Genomic DNA, 27,463 nt, shown 5'->3' on the forward strand with positions numbered 1-27,463 from the left:
ATATTTTCTTGTCTTTTTCTCAACTATTTAAAGCTCTATTCATATACTGTTGACTGATATGACTGTTGAGAAGAATATGACATCCCCAAAATGTTCAGTCAAATCTACTAACGCAAACTACAAAAAGTGTATTTTTATCATAGTTCCAGTCTTACTGTAGGAAACTTCTTCAAAAGATGTATCTGCTAGCAATGGTACCAAAAAGCCAAGAGTGTCTACTCGGTGTAGGTATGTATACACATGTCTTTGCTAGCAAGATATAAAACTCTAATATTTTGCTATTGTGTCTGTAGTGAATCTGTATTGAACATTAGTTCTACTCATCAGACTAAACTGTGCTTGTACTATGGCACAATTGTTGCTTTGCTTAACTGTGACTATACAGAACTCTGCCTGTACTCTACTGTGACAGTCTCGAACTGTAGCTATGTTATACTGTGGCTGTATCGAGTCTGTACCTTAGCTTACTGTTGTGTACTCTAGCTCACTGTAACAGTTCTGTATTGTTACTGTGCTCTATTGTAACAATGCTGTACTGTATTTTAGCTGCACTGCGAAGCTAACAGGCATGGAGTCACACTCAGTAACTATTTGATGATCGATGTTACTAAATTACTAAATTTAAAACAACCAGTTGAATATGGTAGATGGGCTACGCTAGTGGACTATATGAGGTCTGTTAAGGCTCACACGGTATCACCGTATCATCAATATTTCAAATGTTTTTACATTTCTAATTTTTAGTTCCAAAGTTTCCAACGATAACTTTGTGAAGTTGAACCTACGTAAGAAGGTATATGCCAGAGGGAAAACTGGTCTCAAGGGTGCTGCTTATAAGAGGCAGCAATGGAAGAACAAAATGTCTGCCAAGCGGGGAACAGCGTGCTTCAAGTGCGGGGAAGAAGGTCATTGGGCCAACAAATGCACAAACATGGCAAAATCTAGTCAAGGTAAGCTTGCAAGACTCAATACGCAATATTTTTGTAGCCTGTTCTCTCTCTCTTGAGGCTCTTCTTAACTGGATACTGTGTGAACATCATTCAAGTTGTGTCGCCATTGGGAAGTTATGTCCACATATCTGTAAGAGTGGAGTTTCGGCGAGGTTTTAGTGTTGAAACTTATCTCAGCTACGCTTGTAACAACGTGTGCGGTACATAACTTGTATGGGTCAAGGTCATCGCTGCCACCCATTTTTTAAATTAACAGTTGATAGCAGCGGGGGGGGGGGGGGGTTGGGGGTAGCTGCATTGACCGTGTTATATAGCCACATATGAAATTTAATTAAAATTTCTTATAGGTAGCTTTGTAACATCTACCTTATATTAATATGTAGTTTAAATATATATCAATATATTAATTTCTCAGATAGTACTCTTTATATCATTTTGTATAATCACAAAAAGTTTAGTAAACTATTAATTACAGCAAAACTCGACTTGTTAAAATATCAAGTATTTTTTATAGAATTAATTTTAAATATTTGGAATATTTAAAATGCCTTTCAAGTTAGCAATTTATATAAGCTACTCTTCCCATAGAGATGCCATTTGATGCCGGTAATGTTCACATCCGTCCAAAGGTATGAAAAGTTCATCTTATCCAGACATTCATGTTCATGTCATACATATGTCTATTATGAGAAATGTCACAGACAAGTCTCCCACTGCAACGTTTGAATGTCACCCGGTATGAACTGTGCTCAGTAAGTTGATATGGATTTATGAAAAGACTATGAGAGATATGTATAGTTATCATCAGTAACATGACATCAAATGCACATTAGAGATGTCATTAATACTAGGATGATGAGTCTACTTAGTGTATCATTCTGTTAGTTACTTTCAACTAGGTTTTGCGTTCTGAAACAGATTTAAACACCCTCCCATCTCAGCAACATGGATAATGATGTACGATTTCAGCCTCATTTAGTATATTCCATTCGTCGTGGCTATAATATTTAGGTGTAGATATCTAATCAAGGCGGAGGGTGTGTTGATATGTAGTCAACAGCGCTGGTGTTTTTATGTTTCTTTTGGTTGACATTTAGCTCAATGATTGTCAGCCATTTTGTTTTACAAACTAGAAACATATTGTTCTCTAAAGATGTGATTTACTATCATTAGCTCCGCTTTTATAATACACATATTTTATTGAAAGCTATAAATTCAAAGGATTATGTAGAAAGGTCAAGGTCAAAAGCTCTGCTTGGAGTTTTTGACCCAGTACACCCAGCCACAGTGTCAGTGCTTGCGAATTTGAGCCTCATTTTCTCTGCATGCCCCTATATGAAGTGGCATAAACAGGAAAGCACCATAAAATGACCGACTCTCCAGAATTACTCAGGACTAATAACTGACCATTGATCAAGATAGTCAATCAGTGTGAAACTAGCAGTTGGCATGGTATTTGACTGTTTGGTTGTTGATCTAAAACACATAGGTCATGAGTGATATTACTAAGGCTATAGTCACATCTCATTCTTATCAGACGGTGTCAGGCTATTGCACCTCCCCGCTGTCCAACTAGCGAAGGTTGATTGATGATGAATTTTTATTATCCAGTTACAGATACCTTCAACGAGGATGTGGATGGCTTTCTCGTAGATAAACCTGTTGACGAGTATCTGGATGATTTGATGTACGGGGCTTACTCGGGTTAGTGTCACCCCCCCCCCCATCCTTACTCAGAGTCCATATAGTTTTACTGTTTATTCATGACATAGAGTATAGATTCTGATATGAATGCCTTGATAGCTCAAAAGTTTTATGTGCAAAACTTGTGTTTATTGTTTTGGTTATTTTAATTTTTCTCGGAATTGGCCTTCTCTTGATTTTTTTAGGAGTCGTCTTTTCTAACTCTTTTTAGATTTGTGTTTTGTTCAATGAGTTCATTTAATTGGTGAGACTCTCTCAATTGTTCACAATAGTATGCGGATGTAATAATTGATGTGTGTCTCTGTAGGTGCCGAGTCAACAATAACATCTGGGTTAGCGACTGGGCGCAGTTGTGAGCCTCTATTTGAGGAGTGTGTTACCCAATCTGGTGAGTGCTTAGATATACTGATTTGTTTTTGCATGAACTGCTAGTGCATTCTTAAACATGATTCGTCTTCCTATCCAGCAATTTCTTTTTAAGCTTAAGCTTTAGGATGACCAATCTGCTTACTGTCTGCCTGTGCTCCTTGACCGCAGCTTGCACAGTTCGCTGATTGATATCATCTAGATGGAAAATGCATAATTTAAGGCATGTTCTTTTGTTCTCATTTACTTTTAGAATGCCGAGAGAAGATTTTACAAACCTTGAACAAAGTATTCGGTTTTACTTCATTTCGCCCTGGCCAGCTAGACACGATAGAGAGGCTGCTTCGAGGTAAGATGCTCTCTGCCTTTGTCCAGTTTCTTTAGTTATTGAAATGAAGTTGTCTGCTCTTTATATTAATCTTGGGAGAATTTATCCGGATGGAAGTTTCCACCTTTTGTCTCTATACACAAACACTACTCGGAAAGGGATGTACACATATTACCTTAACAGTTTTTAGAATGTTCAGCCATGCCGTAGCCATCTAGAAACTTTTGCAGCTGACAATATTCACATATTAATATTGCATCATTTCTTTAGGCAAATCTACACTAGTGATGTTGTCTACAGGGGCGGGCAAATCCCTCTGCTACCAGCTGGCCGCGTACATGTATGCCCAAAGAGACCCTTGTGTAGCGATGGTTATTTCTCCTCTCGTTTCCCTCATGGAAGACCAGGTTAGTCGGGGCTTCGGTATGCCGGTATACACCTTTGTCAGCACTAGATCTGTCTACTAGTGTTGACTAGAGCTGACCATACTATCCAAGTGGAGGCATTGGGAATTAGTGAGCGGCTTGGCTAGACTGCATATTGAATGTAAGTTGACTGACGAATATGAACGTGATATATTGTAGAGCAGGGATGTCAAACTCGATTGTACAAGGGGCCAAAATTTAAAACACAATCTAGGTCGCGGGCCGTACAGGATAAACATTTATTGAACAAACTAAAACTAAATGTTTTTGGAATATAAATATAAATAAAACAGACAGGAATATCATTGTAAAACAAACTTCATGTTAAATTGACCCGAGAAGTAGTCAGCAAGGCAGCGAAAGCGTTGCATTATGAAATCTGTGCAGTATTGTCATCAGCGCTATGAATAACAATAATGTAAAACGATTTTGCGAGCCAAATATGATTACAAGGTGGGTCGGATGTGGCCCACGGGCCGTGAGTTTGACACAGGTGTTGTAGAGTGTGTAGTTCTAGAAGAGAGAGAGAGTCATTGTTTTATAAAGTTGAAGGCCATCGATCAAAAATAAAAAGGAAATCCTAATCCTAATGTATTTTACAGAGACACAAGTGAAGCATTAGTTAGTGGCTGATTATTTTACCAGCTGATCTCATCATAAAGCATCAGTTAGTCCTTCCAAATATTTATTCTACAGAAAAGTTCTGCTCTAAAATGACAGCCAAAAATGATAAAAGATGTTTAGAAGGAATTCCTCAAGAAATTTCAAATTATTTACTCTCTAAGTTCAAGGATAATATGAAAAAAATTATGAAATCTGTTTGTTTTCATATATAATTATGGAGAATATTGTCTTGATGCAAAAACATTAAAGTGACGAATCACAAGTGACCATCATTTTATTAGGACGAATCACAGTGCTCGGTCACACTGTTATGACGAATCACAGAGCACTTGTTATTAGTTATGACGAATCACGGAACGCTACGAACCTACATTCTATGCGTAATGGCCCGAGACTGCAATGATAATTTGTTGATATGGCCAACGTTATATCCAGTGGGAACCATATTTATGTGATTTTATTTGCAATGAACATAATTTTAATTTTTACTGATATTTTAGCCGTGGTGAGTTTGTCAGTCCCTACTAAATGGAAAGTTACTGTGAAAGTAACTTTCCATTCAGTAACATTTGAGCCAGCCCTGGGCTGACAAGCATTTCAAATACTCGTGAGTCAGTTGGTCAGTCACCCATACAGCTTATTAAAAGTATCATCGTTGTGTCTATAATATTTGTGGCATTCCATCTTTCTCTCTCTTAGTACCATGTCATGTGAGGACGTAGGTGATCATGGTTCTTTCCTACTTCCTATACCCATGGCTGCTGTTGGCAGGTTTCCACAGTGGTTTGCCATTGCCTTATGTCGGGTGTTTTTATTGAGACACCATCTTTATCTAGCTGGCCTTTGGCTCGCAGAGGACGTTCTCCACCCTTTGCCAGGTTTTGTTTTTAGTCTTGCAGAGTTGCTAGCCACCCTCCTCGTTCACACTGACGCAGATGGGGCAGCCGGTTTAGTCGCCAACGATTAAGGACGAGAGCTGTCGTGATTGGATGCCCTTCCTAAAGCCTGGTTCTCATATACGCCGCAAAGCACCGGCGACAGCACCACAGGCCGTTGCGATGAAATGTGAACCTACACGCCGGTTACCACTGAGTACCACCGGTAATTGCCGGCGGTCAATGTGAGAGTTTAGCGCTGTTCAAATTTCGCGAAAAGCCGCAGGCAAAACTTTCCCGAAATGCACTGTACAGGTGAAGGTCACCATTATCGAAAGGGGATGGCGAGCGAACATTTTCATGCGGTTATTAGCGATGAAGCTTTATGTGAACAGAAGCCGCTGAGCCTAGCGTCGCAAGCATTTTGCCGCACAAGATTACCGCCGTGGTCTCATAATCGATATGGGAACCAGGCTTTACACTACTAATTGTCCTTAATGTGTCTTGAACCACCTAGCTACTGAACATAAGCCGGCGTACTAACCACTGAGCTACAACTGCTCCATCTTTGCCTTTTATTTTCTATGATGTAAATTAATTTTAGCATGAACCATTTATTTTTGACTGAATTCAGATGTTAATAACTGTGCAAACTCTCTTCATAATCAGCTAGGTGCCTCACCAAAAGTAAAACGCTTATCAAAACACGAACTGGTTGATTTATAGAACCATTAGGATATTTTATGCTATCATTTCTGTGTAACATGTAAAACAATGTTACCAGCTGGAGGATCTACTTCTGATGCAGGTTGTGGATCTACCAAAAGGCGTGAAGGGCGTCTGTTTGCACACTAATCAGACAGAGACTGCTCGTGCCAAGTTTATGTCAGCCGTCGTGGATGGAAAGGTGCACTTCATGCTCTGCTCCCCCGAGTTTCTCTGCTCCACCAGCTCCAGCAATATTGAATTTTTCAACAAGATTCCTCCAATCAGCTTCGCTTGCATAGACGAGGCTCACTGCCTCTCCCAGTGGTCACACAACTTCCGACCTAGTTACCTCAGGGTGTGCAAGGTGTGCTTCAGTCTTTGTTTTCACTTCCTTTATTTCTATCCGCTTAAAGAAAGTTGAGGGTTTGAATGATACAGCCTTACTTGCGTATAGAAAATTCTCTAAGGGTGTGCGGAGGTTTTGGTAGGTTGTTGAATCTCGACGCTCTCACTACAAGTTACTGTGTGGTTCAAAGATAGTATTTGACAATGAACTTAGTGCAAAAGCAAAATCTAATTGCATTGCAGATTCTGAGGGTAAGATTTGGTGTACAGTGCTTCCTTGGGCTCACTGCTACAGCATCTCAAGAGACGATAACTCAAATAACTTCATTTCTTAACCTTGACAACCTTAGGGAAGGGTGTATCAAGGGAAACCTTCTGCCTCCCAATCTTAACCTCTCCGTATCCAAGGACAATAACAAAGAGCAGGTAAGGTAAAAGGTGAATTCTGTCCCAAAATTCATATTTACTGTGTTTCCATGCTTTGAATGGGTTCGGAGTTGCTTTCCCTATGAGTTTTAGAAACGGTAAAATCTGAACACTTTTGACACCCATTTCGCTTCACTAAATTTATGGGAAGGCATTTGCTGTGAGAGTGCTATTCGATATCATAGAAACGCTCACCGCTGATGGATTCGAATCGATAATACTCGGTTGAGCTCTTCCCAGTGGAGGTAAAAAAATTTCAGCACTCTACTGGTGCCGACCTCTTCTTAGACTTAATTGTTCTGGCTCTGAAAAAGCTCCATACTTCAAGCGACTGTCATTCATGTGACCTCTGAAGTAAGACCTGTATACTGAGTAGTAAATTAAGTTGATATTTTGTAATAAAGAGCACAGCATTAAGGAACACAAAATTAAATTGGGATCAGGCATTCTGGCTTGGTTAGTGCAACTAGATGACTAGCATGACAAGTGACCGTGACCCAAAAGCGAGTCTACATCACGAATCTTGGAAAGATCTATAGCAGAACTCCGAATCATTGAAACGGTAGGGTGTGAATTCGTTGGCAGCTGGCTACGCTGAGCCGATTCAAAACATGGAAATACAGTGATTATATTAAAGTTGTATTCTGGGGGACAGTAAACTCCAGTATCAAATGTTTATGTGTGTTTGTGCACAGCTAAACATTGACTCTCCTAGTTACTCTGTTCCAATATTTGCTTTGCATCTTGAAATTTATTATGTTGGGTCTTATAAGGATGCATTGTATTTTGTTCTTTTCGTTCTGAGCTCAAAATACAACAATAAATACTTTAAGTACGTACATGTAACAATAAAACAAATATACTATAGAAGGTGTAAGAATTAAAATTAAACACTTATATTGTATTACAAACTTAATTTATAAAAATAATAATCAGTAAAAATGTTTTTAATGTTATCTTACCTGAGAGCCACATGAATGAAAGTGTAGGCTCAGTAATGCTTAAGTTTATTGTTGGAAGGAGTGATGGAAAGATTTGCTAAAATATATAAACTAAATATAATTTAACTAACATTATTTATATACACCTGTTTTATTTTGTATTCCAAATTATTACTATTATTATTATACTTACAAAAATAAGTTTCATGCACCGCATGTTAGAAATTACTTTGTGTCAAGGCAAATATTTTTTCAAATCTTATGTTAGATGTCGAAAATTCCATTTGCAAGCATGATCGTAAGCCAAGATTTGATTGTTTTAGCAGAGCTTAGCTACTGGCTCTGCATGTACAGGCATCATATTGTTGCTGCAAAAGGCTGTTGGAATAGATTATAGTCTGTTAAATGTCTCGATTGGTCTGTTAGCGCAAAGAATAAAGTTGGGGTTCGCTAACTAGGAAGTGATTCAATTGTTATGCAAGCCAACTGAGTCCGGCATTACTTTTCATGCCTGTCGCTAGTTTGTAGCTCTGGCTGGTTTTTAGACCGTGTACTATAGGATTGTATGCATAGGCCTTACTGGATCTACTGCAAAGTGAGAGGTTTCGAAACTGCCAGTCTATTATAATATACTGTACAAGAAGAGAACGGACTGACTCACTCGCCTCACTTATTCGAAGCACTTTGCCAGGGGAGACGACTGCGAAAGTACCTGTGGCAGAGAGCTACCACGCGGGCTTGACCGCCGCCAAGCGTAGAGGCGTTCAAAAACTTTTTATGAATGGTAAGTACATGGTTTGATATTCTCTTACAGCCCTTGACCACTGCATGGCTTATTTCATGTCATATACATGTATATGAATATAAATATATAACATACAATATACATACAATACATGTACATACATGCAATACAGTATACATGTATAATATATAGCCCATATAAATATATAACATACAATATACATACAATACATGTACATACATGCAATACAATATATAATATATAGCTCATATAAATATATAACATACGATATACATACAATACATGTACATACATGCTATACAATATATAATATATAGCCCATATAGATATATGTGGGGTGATCATATCTGTACAGATTGTTATCTTCAACCATTAAAAACTTGAAATGTTTAAAATTTAGCCTACATATTCATTCAAAAACATAATTTTACAGCTGTTTGGTGTACATAAGTGAAATCGGTACAAAATGAGGATAAATAATTTTAATATATAATTTATGGTTATTGACCAAATTCACAATGAGTAACAATTGTTGTAAATGAGAATTTTCGTTTTCCGACAAAGGTGTCCTGTTTATTTTACACACCGCTGTAAGTACCTAGCCTAGCTGGTACTTACTCTCTGAGTAAGTCTTCCAGTCTGTTGTAACCAAACCTAAGATAGAACAGGGTCTCCTGGACATTATCATCTCGCGCTAGTTCCTACCATGTTCTCTTTCTCTAATAGGAAAGCTGAGAATTGTAGTTGCCACAGTAGCCTTTGGAATGGGCCTCGATAAGTCGGATGTGAGGGCCGTCATCCACTACAACATACCAAAGGGTAAGCTTAGCTTTAGCATCTCAGTCTTGCTCAAAAACTCCTATTGTTTTTAAACTGAAATTTGTGAAACAATTTTCATGGTTGGCAGTTTTCATGGTACATTTAAAGATGAACTTACGCAAAATTTTAGTAGATTTTATCAGAAAGTATCAGTATTTTTATATCATTTGCTATTTTTTTTATGTTTGAAGTGATCTGACTGTCAGGATGTTTCAAGAGTAAAATTGATGAAACTTGATCGCAGTTACAATGCTCAGATCAAGTGAAAGCGTGATTGTTGTTGCAAAGAGAGCGACAGAATAGAGATGCATAATGCTGCAACTTGACTGCAATAGCCAATATCAACTATAGCAACTATAGCTACTCGTGACGTCATTTCAGCGTGTTTTTCTTCCAAATGTTTTCTAAAGGACCAGGTTTTTTGGTTTTAATCTTAAAACATCGTGACAGTCAGATCACCTCAAACATAAAAAATAATTGCAACTGATTAATAAAAAATATCGATACTTTCTGATAAACTCTACTAAAAATTTGTGTAAGTTCATATTTAAACTGTATGGAAATAAGAGTTTAACAGACGTTTAACTTAATTTAACAGAGTTTCCTACTTATCACTGTGATATGATATGATTTGTGTTTTCATAAAATGTTCAGGGAAAGTTTTAGCAGTTTCATAAAACTTTAATAAGTTCAAAGCAGATGGCTTCCGAGAATAGGTGATTTTTACAAACAATTTTTAAATTTTTTGTTTGTGTAAAGAAAGAATTTCTTGCTAGTACACTCCCCAAATTGTACGCTCAAGCTGATTGTGTAATTCTATAAACACCACTTGAAAGTTAATGATTTATAAAAATGATGCAAACCTTTTAGTATTTGTGAAATTGGCATCGATCTTGCATTAGAATCGTCTAATATGTTTGGTAACCGTAACAACGCAGCAACTACATGTGGGAAAATGTATAAGAATGGCAGCCAACAGAAATGCTTTTGTCTCACATTCACACGTTGGCTAGTAATTGTTGGCGTTGTAATTCATATGTGTGTATTTTTATCAAAAAGTTGACTGCCTTATCTTACAGCTTGGAGCTTGTGTCGCGAGTCTTTTTGTCTCCAAAACTTGATTTTGTTCTTACATCAAAATCATTGCTGAAAAAGGAAATATCATGGTTATGTCTATCAATAAATATCACTTAATCATTATGTGTCTGTTACTCTATTTTATGCGTAATCATGCGTTTTCACAGTTATTAGCCGATTCGATTTTGTTCAAACTTTGCCCACATGTGCTCCATGCCTTCCATCAGGTTGCCAAAATATTTGGTTTCAAAACTCTGTCTGGTCCCTGAGAATCAGCCTCGTAAACACCCAGCTGCTGCCTATCTGATTGATAACAAAAGAAATCCCAGGCGCTGCCGGGCTTACCGCTGGTATTGGTATAAATAGATGTAATTTTTAAAATGCTTTCAGTTGCCCTTTATAAAATATTTCAAATTTGGTTACAAATGGCTCATCGTGAATTAAAATAATGCGCCCGAGGTGGGGCTCGAACCCACGACCCTGGGATTAAGAGTCCCATGCTCTACCGACTGAGCTACCCGGGCTCACATACATGCCTGTAAGAAAATACACAGCTCAAAGCTACAGCAATTTGTGGTTTTCATGTTCTCTTTGCTTTTGAGATTGTTTTATCATTAAAGAGATTTGAATCACTTTTACGTTTGAGTTTAACAAGTTTGATTTTAAGATCGTATTTGAGTGACTTGACTCATACTCAACTTTTATGTTAAATTTAGCAGGTTAAACAAAAAGCATAAAATGATTTATGAATTAAATGTTAATTGACAATTGTGTTATCTTACCGTGTCACAATAAACTAAGTTTAAATTATGATTTATGGTGATGTTCAAATTCTTTAAAAACCTCAGCAATTACAAATTAGACAGCTTACAAGATACATCATTTATATTAAGAGTGTCTAAGGAAGAATATATAGCTGACATTGAACTCGAACCCTCAACCCAGAGATTAAGAGTTCCATGCTCTACTTACCGAGTGTACATTAAAAAAGTTTGTGGCCAAGGCAGCAGCTACTGCAGCCTTGGACACAAACAAATAAAAAAACATGGGAGACAGCGGCTGCAGCTACTGCAGCGGCTGTTCCATGTCCCATGTCTTTGAGATCAGAGCGTGTCATGTGCTTGCATTGAACAGGTTTTGAGAGCTATATTCAGGAGATAGGCAGAGCGGGTAGAGATGGGCTGCCTGCGGAGTGTCATGTCTTCCTTGAGCCGGAGGTAAGAGCTTGCAGCCATGTGTAATATGGTTTATCTATATATTTCTTAAAGTTTGTCTGTGTTTCTTTGTGTTTATCCAGCTATAGCTATTAAATGTCTTAAAATTAAAATTCCATATTCTGATGATTTGAACTCATGAAAATTGCAACCACAAGTTTCAAATCCATGCGCTCTACCGCTGAGCTATACAAGGCATATTGATTAAAGACATTATCATACACCGTATAGCCTCTTCCCACACTAAATGACGTATTATTTGAAACTCTATGAATTTTATTAACTCTATAAAACACTGTTTTTTCGTGTTTTTTTAAAACTTTTATTTTTGTTTTTTCGTAAGGTTCAATTGCTATATAGCTGTCAAGGCCAATTATTTTTACGCGGACAATTATATTATCTCCGTAGGAAGAGCCTCGACATTTTTTCTCCGTTCGGTCATATAAAGACAGTACGAGATCTCATTTTTACATTTGTACCGGTATTGAAAGGTACCTGTATCGTCGTATCCAAAGTTTTAAAGGATAGCTTCTGGTGGAACTGTAACCTTTTTTATACACACACACACACACTTCTATGCAAGAATTGTTATTATTAATTCAACATATTCAGGATTTTTATTATGTTTTCTCAGTTTGTATTAATTGTATTATTACCAAATCATATTTTTTTGTAATTGTAGCAAAACAGATTATATTTAGCTATAACTTGCTAATGATTTTACATTTAAACACCTTTAGAGTTTTATTTTTCTGCTTAATTTATTTCAGCAAAACACTTTTTCATAATATGAAGTTTAAAAGTTGTAGTTGTTTGAAAAAGTTTGAAAACCTCTACAGTTGTCCATTTTTTTCTTAATTTTAATTCATTTGAACTGCACAAAAACACTCTCCCATGATATGAAGTTTAAAAGTTAGAATGGTAAATGTGGTTATATTAAAGCACATAAATTACATAATTTTTTTATTGTATATTTCAATAGATCAGAGTCTTGGCTTTCGAATGAGCTATTGTTTGACATGGTGAGACAAACATTGGTTGGCGTTTATAGGATTTCCCCAGAGCTCTACCGCAGAAATGTTTACTGGCAAAGGCTCGGAGATTGTGACGTCACAATTTTCTTTTGCGGGTGTTGTGTGCTCTTACCGCCTATTTTATTGCTTACCGCTTATATTTACACGTATCAACTACGATAATGGTGCTAGTGTCAGGCGAAGATAGGACAACTCCAGAGAACCAATGACGATGACAAAGGAATCAGTGTCATTAGTTCTTCATGTACAGATTATTTTTATGATAAATAACTCGGATTCCAAGCACCATACTATGTTTTCCCGATGATATTATGCACTAGCCCTCTCATTTTATTGTGATGTTGAGGGTCGCGACTGAGGCTAATTACGCGTAGTTTCAAGCATTGCGTGATCTCGCGAAAGTGCGATTGACATGTAATCCTAGGGCCACGCAACCGCAGGTCACAATTTAATCGATGTGATTTCATTACCTTTACAACGACAGTATATTTATTGAAGCATAATTAATTAACCCAGAACATGTGTTTGTATTGGTCTGCGTTAGCATGATCCCGGGCATTGTTGATTATCTAGAATCCTAGTTTATTATTAGCGCTCTCTGGGTTCAACAGCACCGATTGTCACAGAAAAGCGCAGCCTCAATGACAACGAAAGGGATCGACTACCTAAGGCTAAATAATAATTGTGACATCACATTTTGAGAACCTGAACCAAGTGTTGTTTTTTGCAGGACATACTTTTGACACCCGGTTTTTCATAGTTCTATTATTCTTTGTGTATTGAATATAGGCTCATTCGAAAGCCAAGACTCTAATGTATTGAAATATATAATAAAAAAATTATGTAATTTATGTGCTTTAAATAAAAATAAATTTTATGCCCAAAGACTTTTTCATTACTCGGGCATTCAACTAGTATTAGTATATAAATGACGTACATCTATGGTGTACAACAGTACCCTTATAATGTATACAACTACATAGTTTGGTGTACAACTATGTATATATTGAACAGCTGTACATGTTGTATACAACTGAAACATATAGAGTGTAACTACACATATACAGTGTATAACTGATAGGGAACTGACATAGCAGAACTTGAGAAGCACACGTATGCAGACAGTGTTGACCAATCATCGGTTAGAAAGCTCCTTTCCATGCTCTACCAGCCCTGTAAATGTCAGATGCTAGCTGATAGCATGAAGCAGGTGTCTCAATGTGATACTATAGAGGGTAATGTAGCTGGCTCGGTTTGCCCTGGCCATGAACGTCCTATCGTATTACAGTCAGCTATATCTCAGCTCAATGCCACTGAACAAGGTCAGTCGAAGGGCAGTTCACATTTAATCTATTATTCCCTTGAAATGTCACAAATTTTTGTTTTTCACTTCAACTAATTAATAGATATGTTCATCTTTAATAAATGTTCTTATCTATTGTCTATTACTGTTTCCACACTAGCTGGTTGTACGTTGTTGGTGTTTGTCAGTGATAGCCACGCTGCTCTTCTATCTGGAGTTACAGAACCCCCACTGGCTAGAGAACCTTTCCAGTGTTTACAGCAGCTGCACCATCAAGTGCTATGGGTCGTCTGAGGAGCTTCATACCGCTGCTAAGAAGGTATACAGGCTAAATATTACATAGGTTATTTACCTATCAGCAGCAACACTAGTATTAGCTGAGCGACTAATCTAGCCATGTTTGATAGCGATTCATCATTCATCCAGAGTTGCCCTATCTTTAAAATTTCTCTTCACCCAGTGCATTCCTCTCGGGGTCGCTCTAGCACTCAGCAAGAAGCGATCGGATGAGCGAATCGGGAGGGAGTTAACATTTGACATTCTAGAAGTTTCCAACCTGCTAAACAAACCCTCTGGCTTCATAAAGAAAGAGTTGAGACAATTGCAGTGGATTCAAACAACAGGTAGAGTTCTCTTAGCTTTACATCCATATCTTAGTTATAGAGGATGTGAACTGCATGGCTTGGAGTCATGGTAGGGTCATCCAGATCTCACAATTCACATTTACAAACTCCTGTGTAGCTATAAGATGCTACATGTTGCTATCACAACAGTAGAATTGTGCCATTTCCATGCAAATACTGCAATATGGTCAAGGTCAAGAATACAGATGCTCCTGCAACGGAAATAATCTATTCCGAGAACGTTCACATTACAAGGATTTTATGTTATATGAAGCGTAAAATACATGTAAATCTATAATCTAGGATCTCCCAAACTCACTCCTTTGGCTCTTTAAAAAAAAGAAAAATCTAAACTTAACATCTTAATTGAATGACTGTAAAGTAACTGGTGTATTATTGCTTTGTATCGACAACATTTTCATTGATTCTTCTCACTTACACTTGGTTTAGGGTTTATGATTATAATAATTTTGCATTTTTGCACATCTTCAATATCAATTTAAATCGATTTTTTCACATGTTTTCACATTTAAGGTACTAAATTTTGGGATGCCCTTGTACCGAGTATTCAGAACTTGAGCTTTTTGATGTCAGCTAAAAAATTACAAGGAATGAAGAAAACAGGAGGCTAAGTTTTGTAAGTTTTCAATACTCAGCAATGTCAGAGTCCGTCAGCATGGTCTAACCATCTGTCATTGCAGATGGGAAATTTAAAAGAACTGGTTTGATCGTGGAGTTTGGAAATCTTGCGATGAGGGTTAGAGCACCAGGAAACTTAGATGAGGAGGAGTTGGATTACATCCATGCATTTCTTAAGAACCGAGTTATCTCTCAGGAAAACAAGGAGTTGAAGCGGTTACACTATTTCTATCACACACTCAGCAAGTCAGTATCTTATTACTAAATTTCTGTTTGGTTTGATGTGTTAAAGACATAGGAGTTGTCTGCTTTACATAGAATTGTTCTCCCTTGATCTTCTGGTCGCATCTTTTTCCAGAAAATGTTTGAAATCTACAAAGTTTATTTTTCTTTGAATTAAGAATTCTTCAGTTTTGTTGGTGATAAATCCTCTGCATCACATCCTATATATTGACCTCTAGCAACAAGATTTCTTCAAAATTCAGATTGGCTCGATTTTAATCCATCATTGGAATATACTATCAATGATATTATTATCAAAATAATCGTGTTGGTGCATGTGCAAATATTTTAGTTATGTTCTTTATTGTATAGGATAGCGTACAAGGACTATTTCATGGTGTCAGAGGAAGCACATTCTGGAAGGAGTGATTCCCTAAAGAGTTGCATAGTTCACTACTTTGAGGATGAAGAGCCAACTAAAGACTATGTTGTACCTGAAAGGGTGAGATATTCGTTGTCCAGTATTGTTACTGTCAATTGTTTAGTTATGTTATTTTTAATATCTGTATCTACTCATCGATAAGTATTGATCCATGGCATGTATGAATGCTCATCTGCTATGTAAAGAGTTCAATGTTGCAGTGATTTCGTACCAATGCATTGCACCACCTTCAAACTCTGTATCCTATAGAAACTTCAGATCAAACCTGGCATGTAATATCTTGAACTAAAGAGCACATCATGATGATTTGTGTTTTTAATCAACGATCAAACCACTTACTCATCAATCCATCGACTACTGTACCACACTAGTTGGTCTCTCCATCTCACTCCACTCCAGTCATACGTTACTAATACTTTGAGAAACATAAATTCATACAGCACTCTGTGTTATAAATTTATCTCAATGCGGAGCCTTGCTTTAATTTCTCAAGCTGACAGCCATGATGGTTTTTCTCTAGGTGACTGATAGCGCTGCACAGACATATATCTCCTCTCAAGTCACAAGTTTCATAAGTACCTACGGACATGAGAATGAGTTTAGTGGAAGGGATGTGGCTAAGATCCTTTATGGTAAGTGTTTATCATCATATCCTCTCTATCTATTTTATCAACATATCCTCTCTATCTATTTTATCAACATATCCTCTCTATTTAGTTTATCAACATATTCTCTCTATTTAGTTTATCATCATATCCTCTCTATCTATTTTATCAAAATATGCTCTCTATCTAGTTTATCAACATATTCTCTCTATTTAGTTTATCATCATATTCTCTCTATTTAGTTTATCAACATATCCTCTCTATCTAGTTTATCAACATATCCTCTCTATCTAGTTTATCAACATATCCTCTCTATCTATTTTATCAACATATCCTCTCTATCTATTTTATCAACATATCCTCTCTATCTATTTTATCAACATATTCTCTCTATCTAGTTTATTAACATATTCTCTCTATCTATTTTATCAACATATCCTCTCTATCTTTTTTATCAACATATCCTCTCTATCTATTTTATCAACATGTCCTCTCTATCTATTTTATCAACATATCCTCTCTATCTAGTTTATCATCATATCCTCTCTATCTATTTTATCAACATATCCTCTCTATCTAGTTTATCAACATATCCTCTCTATTTAGTTTATCAACATATCCTCTCTATCTAATTTATCAACATATCCTCTCTATCTAGTTTATCAACATATCCTCTCTATCTATTTTATCAACATATCCTCTATATCTAATTTATCAACATACCCTCTCTATCTATTTTATCAACATATCCTCTCTATCTATTTTATTAACATATCCTCTCTATCTAGTTTATCAACATATCCTCTCTATCTAGTTTATCAACATATCCTCTCTATCTATTTTATCAACATATCCTCTCTATCTATTTTATCAACATATCCTCTCTATCTATTTTATCAACATATCCTCTCTATCTAGTTTATCAACATATCCTCTCTATCTATTTTATCAACATATCCTCTCTATCTATTTTATCAACATATCCTCTCTATCTAGTTTATCAACATATCCTCTCTATCTAGTTTATCAACATATCCTCTCTATCTAGTTTATCAACATATCCTCTCTATCTAGTTTATCAACATATCCTCTCTATCTATTTTATCAACATATCCTCTATATCTAATTTATCAACATATCCTCTCTATCTATTTTATCAACATATCCTCTCTATCTATTTTATTAACATATCCTCTCTATCTAGTTTATCAACATATCCTCTCTATCTAGTTTATCAACATATCCTCTCTATCTAGTTTATCAACATATCCTCTCTATCTAGTTTATCAACATATCCTCTCTATCTAGTTTATCAACATGTCCTCTCTATTTAGTTTATCAACATATCCTCTCTATCTAGTTTATCAACATATCCTCTCTATCTAGTTTATCAACATATCCTCTCTATCTAGTTTATCAACATATCCTCTCTATCTAGTTTATTAATATATCCTCTCTATCTAGTTTATCAACTAATCCTCTCTATCTAGTTTATCAACATATCCTCTCTATCTAGTTTATCAACATATCCTCTCTATCTATTTTATTAACATATCCTCTCTATCTAGTTTATCAACATATCCTCTCTATCTATTTTATCAACATATCCTCTCTATCTAGTTTATCAACATATCCTCTCTATCTAGTTTATCAACATATCCTCTCTATCTAGTTTATCAACATATCCTCTCTATCTAGTTTATCAACATATTCTCTCTATCTAGTTTATCAACATATCCTCTCTATCTATTTTATCAACATGTCCTCTCTATCTATTTTATCAACATATCCTCTCTATCTAGTTTATCATCATATCCTCTCTATCTATTTTATCAACATATCCTCTCTATCTATTTTATCAACATATCCTCTATATCTATTTTATCAACATATCCTCTCTATCTAGTTTATCAACATATCCTCTCTATTTAGTTTATCAACATATCCTCTCTATCTAGTTTATCAACATATCCTCTCTATCTAGTTTATCAACATATCCTCTCTATCTATTTTATCAACATATCCTCTATATCTAATTTATCAACATATCCTCTCTATCTATTTTATCAACATATCCTCTCTATCTATTTTATCAAAATATGCTCTCTATCTAGTTTATCAACATATTCTCTCTATTTAGTTTATCATCATATTCTCTCTATTTAGTTTATCAACATATCCTCTCTATCTAGTTTATCAACATATCCTCTCTATCTAGTTTATCAACATATCCTCTCTATCTATTTTATCAACATATCCTCTCTATCTATTTTATCAACATATCCTCTCTATCTATTTTATCAACATATTCTCTCTATCTAGTTTATTAACATATTCTCTCTATCTATTTTATCAACATATCCTCTCTATCTTTTTTATCAACATATCCTCTCTATCTATTTTATCAACATGTCCTCTCTATCTATTTTATCAACATATCCTCTCTATCTAGTTTATCATCATATCCTCTCTATCTATTTTATCAACATATCCTCTCTATCTAGTTTATCAACATATCCTCTCTATTTAGTTTATCAACATATCCTCTCTATCTAGTTTATCAACATATCCTCTCTATCTAGTTTATCAACATATCCTCTCTATCTATTTTATCAACATATCCTCTATATCTAATTTATCAACATATCCTCTCTATCTATTTTATCAACATATCCTCTCTATCTATTTTATTAACATATCCTCTCTATCTAGTTTATCAACATATCCTCTCTATCTAGTTTATCAACATATCCTCTCTATCTATTTTATTAACATATCCTCTCTATCTATTTTATCAACATGTCCTCTCTATCTAGTTTATCAACATATCCTCTCTATCTAGTTTATCAACATATCCTCTCTATCTAGTTTATCAACATATCCTCTCTATCTAGTTTATCAACATATCCTCTCTATCTAGTTTATCAACATATCCTCTCTATCTAGTTTATCAACATATCCTCTCTATCTAGTTTATCAACATATCCTCTCTATCTAGTTTATTAACATGTCCTCTCTATCTAGTTTATTAACATATCCTCTCTATCTAGTTTATCAACATATCCTCTCTATCTAGTTTATCAACATATCCTCTCTATCTAGTTTATCAACATATTCTCTCTATCTAGTTTATCAACATATCCTCTCTATCTATTTTATCAACATATCCTCTCTATCTAGTTTATTAACATATCCTCTCTATTTAGTTTATTAACATATCCTCTCTATCTAGTTTATTAACATATCCTCTCTATCTAGTTTATCAACATATCCTCTCTATCTAGTTTATCAACATATCCTCTCTATCTATTTTATCAACATATCCTCTCTATCTAGTTTATCAACATATTCTCTCTATCTAGTTTATCAACATATCCTCTCTATCTATTTTATCAACATATCCTCTCTATCTATTTTATTAACATATCCTCTCTATCTAGTTTATCAACATATCCTCTCTATCTAGTTTATCAACATATCCTCTCTATCTATTTTATCAACATATCCTCTCTATCTAGTTTATCAACATATCCTCTCTATCTATTTTATCAACATATCCTCTCTATCTATTTTATCAACATATCCTCTCTATCTAGTTTATCAACATATCCTCTCTATCTAGTTTATCAACATATCCTCTCTATCTAGTTTATCAACATATCCTCTCTATCTATTTTATCAACATATCCTCTCTATCTATTTTATCAACATATCCTCTCTATCTATTTTATTAACATATCCTCTCTATCTAGTTTATCAACATATCCTCTTTATCTAGTTTATCAACATATCCTCTCTATCTAGTTTATCAACATATCCTCTCTATCTAGTTTATCAACATATCCTCTCTATCTAGTTTATCAACATATCCTCTCTATCTAGTTTATCAACATGTCCTCTCTATTTAGTTTATCAACATATCCTCTCTATCTAGTTTATCAACATATCCTCTCTATCTAGTTTATCAACATATCCTCTCTATCTAGTTTATCAACATATCCTCTCTATCTAGTTTATTAATATATCCTCTCTATCTAGTTTATCAACTAATCCTCTCTATCTAGTTTATCAACATATCCTCTCTATCTAGTTTATCAACATATCCTCTCTATCTATTTTATTAACATATCCTCTCTATCTAGTTTATCAACATATCCTCTCTATCTATTTTATCAACATATCCTCTCTATCTAGTTTATCAACATATCCTCTCTATCTAGTTTATCAACATATCCTCTCTATCTAGTTTATCAACATATCCTCTCTATCTAGTTTATCAACATATTCTCTCTATCTAGTTTATCAACATATCCTCTCTATCTATTTTATCAACATATCCTCTCTATCTAGTTTATCAACATATCCTCTCTATCTAGTTTATCAACATATCCTCTCTATCTATTTTATCAACATATCCTCTCTATCTATTTTATCAACATATCCTCTCTATCTATTTTATCAACATATCCTCTCTATCTATTTTATCAACATATCCTCTCTATCTAGTTTATCAACATATTCTCTCTATCTAGTTTATCAACATATCCTCTCTATCTATTTTATCAACATATCCTCTCTATCTAGTTTATCAACATATCCTCTCTATCTATTTTATCAACATATCCTCTCTATCTATTTTATCAACATATCCTCTCTATCTATTTTATCAACATATCCTCTCTATCTAGTTTATCAACATATCCTCTCTATCTAGTTTATCAACATATTCTCTCTATCTAGTTTATCAACATATCCTCTCTATCTATTTTATCAACATATCCTCTCTATCTAGTTTATCAACATATCCTCTCTATCTATTTTATCAACATATCCTCTCTATATATTTTATCAACATATTCTCTCTATCTATTTTATCAACATATCCTCTCTATCTAGTTTATCAACATATCCTCTCTATCTAGTTTATTAACATATCCTCTCTATCTAGTTTATCAACATATCCTCTCTATCTAGTTTATCAACATGTCCTCTCTATCTAATTTATCAGCATTTCCTCTCTATCTAGTTTATCAACATATCCTCTCTATCTAGTTTATCAACATATCCTTTCTATCTAGTTTATCAACATGTCCTCTCTATCTAATTTATCAGCATTTCCTCTCTATCTAGTTTATCAACATATCCTCTCTATCTATTTTATCAACATATCCTCTCTATCTATTTTATCAACATATCCTCTCTATCTAGTTTATTAACATGTCCTCTCTATCTATTTTATCAACATATCCTCTTTATCTAGTTTATCAACATGTCCTCTCTATCTAGTTTATCAACATATCCTCTCTATCTAGTTTATCAACATATCCCCTCTATCTAGTTTATCAACATATCCTCTCTATCTAATTTATCAACATATCCTCTCTATTTAGTTTATCAACATGTCCTCTCTATCTAGTTTATTAACATATCCTCTCTATCTATTTTATCAACATATCCTCTCTATCTAGTTTATTAACATATCCTCTCTATCTATTTTATCATCATATCCTCTCTATCTAGTTTATCAACATATCCTCTCTATCTATTTTATCAACATATTCTCACTATTTATTTTAATCACACACAAAAAACAGAAAACACATGAAACTCTATGATACAACTGAATCTGAAAACAGAAAACACATGCTAGTCACATCTGCGAATCACTCTCAGAAGAGCTCGATGTCAGCAGGACTGACCTCAATTAAGCTTGACATTAAAAGAGACCTTATATCACTATATAGCTGTAGATGATTAGCTGGGCTGACAGCATTAAAAACTGTAATATATTAAATGTATTATATATAGCTATGTGACAGCAAAACTGCCCATCATGATGATGATTACGTCAGAACGGTCCCTGCTTTAGAAGATAGCTCACGTGTCTATGCATATACCATCCATATGTCTATGTACACTGCAGGTTTCTTATGCTTGTTTCCATTATATGGTCATGTAGATTACACATATATTGAGTAGTTTGGTTCAGTTATGCATATGTACAGTCAAACATGGATAACTCGAACTTCACGGGACCGAGCAAAAGTGTTCGAATTATCAGAGCATTCAAGTTATCAGAGCACTGTCACAAGTCCATGTATTTACTTATTTATTAGTAGATACATGTACATATGCAAACTATAATATAAATCAAAAGCACAAATGGCTTGTTTCAAATTAAATGCTTCTAATGTAAAGTTTAAAACGTTTTTATCAAAAAGTATAGAGATTTTTCTATCACTTGAGATTGGTTTGTTGTTTGAGGTGATGTTATTGCCAGGACGTTTTTTTAGATTGACATTGGCAAAACTTGATCGTTGTTGAAATGCTCAAAAGAAAAGAACTCTTTTTCTTTTGAGCGTTTTACCCACGATCAATTTTGCCGAGTTTTCTTGAAGTTTATGCAACTTCAAGAAAAAGTTACCAAAGAAAAATCCCTTACTTTACCTGGGATTCGTTAAGAGCAACACTCCGAGGCAGTTCAATTAAAAGTTTTACGAGGTTTAACGGTACATTGTATATCACTCACGCTTTTTGAATGGATAGTTATTGAATGTACACATGTATTCTGTGTTTAGGTCAAACGATGAATAGTTTTTTAGCTATGACAACGTATACGTTTAATAAAAACAATTTTAAGACATTTTAAACATTCAACATTCCGACGTTGATTCAACACGGAATCAACGTCGGAAAACTATTCGTCACGGGCTAGCCGGGTCACGCACTCAAGGATTTTCGCCACGCACATACAAAACAACATGCTGTTTTTGTTTTGTATGTGCGTGGCGAAAATCCTTGCGCGCGTGACCCGGCAAGCCCGTGCTATTAATCGTATAGCAGTATAAATCAAATTTGACCAAACCTTTAGAAAAGTCGTTGACAAAATTATTTTGCCGATGGTGGTAATAACAACGCTTATGAATTACGAAAAGATGAGGTTTACCTCTATGGCTTTGAATAAAGTGATTTTCTAAAGCGATAACAACCGTTTCGGTAGCCGTTGGGCAAAAAAACAGTTCGAATTAACAGTGTTGAGTTCGAGTTATCTATAGCAATTTATCATTACGTGGGAACGGACCAAAGAAACCGTTCGAATTAACCATGTTTTCGAGCTATCCGTGGCCGAGTTATCCATGTTTGACTGTATATTCTGTTGTATATTGTATATGATGACCAGCCTATACAGCTGTGAGTTTGTATCTCTGCTGTAGGTATAGCCAGTCCCAACTACCCACCCAATATTTGGGGTCGAGTCCGAAGGTTCTGGCGTTCGTTATTGGGCTATGATTTTAACCTTATCGTCAAAATAGCCACTGAACGCCTGATACTCACCAGCCGTTTCTGAATCACATAAGCTTTGGGGAGACAACTCCACATATGATGCAAATCAAGCTTTAGCTACCCGAACTACCCTTGACTTCTACACTGATCATGGATACATTTTTTACTTTTCATTTGATGGCTATGTCTACTGTCTTTGCAGTTTTATGTACTCTCTAGTCATGAATTATGGATACAGCAGAGAATTAAGCATTTTGTCAGCGATATTTTATACATAGTTTATGGTAGGAGTAATTTATTTATATAATACACAGCTAATAATTGTGGTACTACTGCTTGTGATAGCTTTAGTAATATACAGTATTAATAGTACCATTGATACTATAAGCTGGGACAGTGTTTTGTATCTATATTATATATTGTGGCTAAAACTGCTTGTGGAAGACAAGGAACTATTTGAAGTTAAAAGTTTTCTAATAGGTGTATTCACTAATACGGTACATTTCTCACTGATTGTTACTCTATATAGCGCACAAGAACTACTTGATGGTGTCAGAGGAAGAACATTCTAGATGGTGTGATTCTTGCTGCATAGCTCAGTAACCCATAGATAGTACAACTTACCTTGATGAATAAATAGCCCAGTATTAAGGTAATGTATCAAAGCAGTGTATCGAAACAAAGTGGAAGACATGATGGAGCTCCTTGAAGTACAGAGTTTGCAAAAAGGTGACTTCACTAAAATGGTAGTAGATTTCTCACTGATTTTTTACTGTAGATACTACAACTTACCTTTGATTAACAAATAATGTAGCGCTTATTTGTGCCAGGCAGCATATGAAAACCTACAAGAAAGGCTACATCCAATATTTATTACACCACTATTATAGCCTACTTCAAGAAGCCTAAAAGGAATGTGATTATTTCCATGCTACCCACAATATCTACGCATCACAATCTAAATCATATATTTGAAAGAGTTAGTTAATAAAGTTAAAGTACCATTCAGCAGAGTTCACTGCTCTGCAGAATCAGGGACCTCCACGAGGTGAGTGAACATAGTTGCAGCCAATTTAAAGGATTTTTAGAATGTTTATTTTTGTGTTAGTAGATTACTCCTCAATGTTTTTGATCAGTCAATTCACTCTCCTTATGGATAATGAGATGTCTCTGCTTTTAGCTCATTTCTGTCTGTATTAAAAGTCCAATGCTTTACTGACTGCGCTACCCTCATCTCTATCATCCTCCCACTATTGTCATCTCACATATCAAAAGGTTTGTGAGCAAAGTTACAGTTGCTGCAAATGGTGTTTCCCACGTTCTTTTTTTAGCTTGTTTGTCTATCCTACAAGGGATTTGACTTGCACTCACCTTCATGTTAGAATTTAATAAGGTAAGCAAAAAGTGTAAACCGGTTTCATCAATAAAAGGTGAATTAAGCTATTTATCCCTTTACTGGTGAGCTACAATATAAACCTCAGAGCTTCTAAGTTTGAGGTTTATATTAAGCTTCTAGAGAGTCTTAATAGAGATTCATGAAAACCTTCAAATCTTTCTTAAAATGCATGACAGCTGAGAAAATGCCTTACTCTTTTTATAAGCGTAGCAAATTGTCATTGTCTGAAAATTTCTTTATCGTGCAAAACTAGCCGTATGCTGAGATTTTGCTTTTGCCACCTCTTTTTAGTAAAGAAGTTATTGATACATGAAGTGCAAATGTTATTAGTACATCCTCAGGGCATTCTTTTTACTCCTGGTTCGTGGTCTTTGAAATTAGCACTCATCGGTGCTTGCATTGAACAGGTTATGAGAGCTACATTCAGGAAATGGGTAAAACAGGTAGATATGGGCTGACTGCAGAAAGTCAAGTCTTGTTAGAATGTCATGTTCTTGAGTGTTTTCAATCTGTTTCTTCAACAGTCAATTCAAAATATTAAGGCTTGTACACACTATCACTCGAATGTAATGCTTGTTTTCGTGTAGCTGCTGATATCCTGAGCCTTTGATGTCATAACTTGCTAAATTGGTTCTTGTCTCCCTTGAATTAAACTTGTTTGTATTTTCATCATTCAAATCCAAACCACGCTAACAATTTATTTGCAATATATGGTTGGCCCGACATGATATTAAATACTTTACTCAGAACAAAAAATGTTTTTGTCATGACATGGGTGACTTGAATGAGCAAACATTTGAAACAAAAGCATTATCATATGGTCCATGTCCCAGATCACATGAATGTACATCATACTTACCTGGCACAGGGCTAGCTATGATCAAGAAGGTAGATGCCCCAGGAGGAGTTCAAACCTTTGCACTTCGGTTTGGTTGATGCCTGCGATTACCTCAAATGTTGGTAACTCGAGTGCACAATTTTTGATAGTGAGGACTGCGTTCGCGTTTCCCCTATTAAATACAATGCCAGCTTAAAAACATTCATGCTCTACACTAAAGGTGGTGTACATGCATTGCCCATGAATGTAGTGAGCTTACTGACAACTCAGTATGTTAAATGTGTAGGCTCTTAAGTTATGGGAAAACTTGAACTATATCTTCAAAACATCAACTTTTTTGATGTCGTCTTTCATTCATACACTTAACAATGTAGTAACAATCTACTATTAACTTTCATATATGCACTGTTAACTGTCAAATATCGATATATCAACTCTCATAGGTGCACTGTCAACAGTCCGCTATCAATATATCATCTTTTATCGATGCCCTGTAAATAGTCTAGTAACAGTATATTAACTTTCATAGATGTACTGTTTACAGTCCACTATCAATATAACAATTATTATAGATGTACTGTTAACAGTCTAGTATCAATATATGAACTATTGTAAATGCAGTTTAGTGAATTTGCTATATTGGAATGTTAAAGAAAGAATATAAACAACATTGACTTAAGGACATGCATGTAGATTATGTTTAACAAAGAACACGGACTATATCATATTAAGAACATGCATTATGCCAAAAAGGAAACAATCTACTGCATAATGTTTGCAATTTCTTGCAAATGTGAGTATCTCACTACTCATCTTTTAGTAAGAAAACATGGTGTATGTTAGACATTATTTCAGTTCTTCTCACCATCAAACGTAATAAAAACAAAACGCCTATTCATGAAAACTAGGTAATTTTATTTTATATGTAATTGTATAGTTTAGTTTAGTTTAGTTCTAATACATTGATTAACAAAATAACAATTTTCTTAGTTAATAGGAGCTTGTTGTTGCATATAACCGCAAATGTTGGGAACTAAAACTCTGTTACTGTAACTAATAATTATTTACAATTTTAGTAGTTATATTTTAAAGATCGTTCCATAAACTTTTTCATATTTATGTTTTAGCCTAAAACTTGAACATTATTTGGATTCACCTGCATGAATTTTAATGTCACAGTAAAATTATGCGCCCAAGGTGGGGCTCGAACCCACGACCCTGGGATTAAGAGTCCCATGCTCTACCGACTGAGCTACCCGGGCTTGTGTTAACACCTGAAAAGATTTGGTTAAACATAGAGAAAACTCGTGTTATTAAGCCATCTTCAACTGCGCCTGCTCTTTCCAATATTCTTTATAAACTTCTTTGTTTTGACACAAGCAATTTGGCTCAACTCGCGTTCATTTTATAATGTAACATAAATTAACGGTTAATCTCCAATCAGTAACAGTTGCGCTGCCAACAGTGTAACTATCAGAGTTGCACTGTTAATATTCTAGTATCAGCATT

The 27,463-nt window shown here is 35.1% G+C and overlaps 1 protein-coding gene and 3 non-coding genes across 4 annotated transcripts; 2 read left to right on the forward strand and 2 right to left on the reverse strand.

Annotated features, from left to right (window-relative positions):
* The first annotated feature begins 862 nt into the window (after window positions 1-862).
* LOC137390234 (ATP-dependent DNA helicase Q4-like) lies at window positions 863-24,132 on the forward strand. Its single transcript, XM_068076550.1, has 17 exons — window positions 863-950; window positions 2,562-2,654; window positions 2,962-3,042; window positions 3,274-3,369; window positions 3,619-3,755; window positions 6,081-6,344; window positions 6,569-6,751; window positions 8,266-8,476; window positions 9,185-9,277; window positions 11,489-11,571; window positions 13,684-13,924; window positions 14,094-14,224; window positions 14,366-14,528; window positions 15,230-15,413; window positions 15,762-15,891; window positions 16,352-16,463; window positions 23,651-24,132. Exons 1-17 carry the CDS (start codon window positions 932-934, stop codon window positions 23,782-23,784), a joined length of 2,355 nt encoding a protein of 784 aa, XP_067932651.1. The 5' UTR covers window positions 863-931; the 3' UTR covers window positions 23,785-24,132.
* Window positions 10,806-10,878, reverse strand: Trnak-cuu (transfer RNA lysine (anticodon CUU)). Its single transcript has one exon. It is a non-coding gene; the product is annotated as a tRNA-Lys (tRNA).
* Window positions 24,133-25,967: 1,835 nt separating the features above from the next.
* On the forward strand, window positions 25,968-26,130 carry LOC137392321 (U1 spliceosomal RNA). The gene has a single exon (XR_010978225.1). It is a non-coding gene; the product is annotated as a U1 spliceosomal RNA (small nuclear RNA).
* Window positions 26,131-27,143: 1,013 nt separating this feature from the next.
* On the reverse strand, window positions 27,144-27,216 carry Trnak-cuu (transfer RNA lysine (anticodon CUU)). The gene has a single exon. It is a non-coding gene; the product is annotated as a tRNA-Lys (tRNA).
* Between the last annotated feature and the right edge of the window lie 247 nt (window positions 27,217-27,463).

The sequence above is a fragment of the Watersipora subatra genome, chromosome 3, assembly GCF_963576615.1.
Source record: "Watersipora subatra chromosome 3, tzWatSuba1.1, whole genome shotgun sequence".
NCBI lineage: Eukaryota > Metazoa > Bryozoa > Gymnolaemata > Cheilostomatida > Watersiporidae > Watersipora > Watersipora subatra.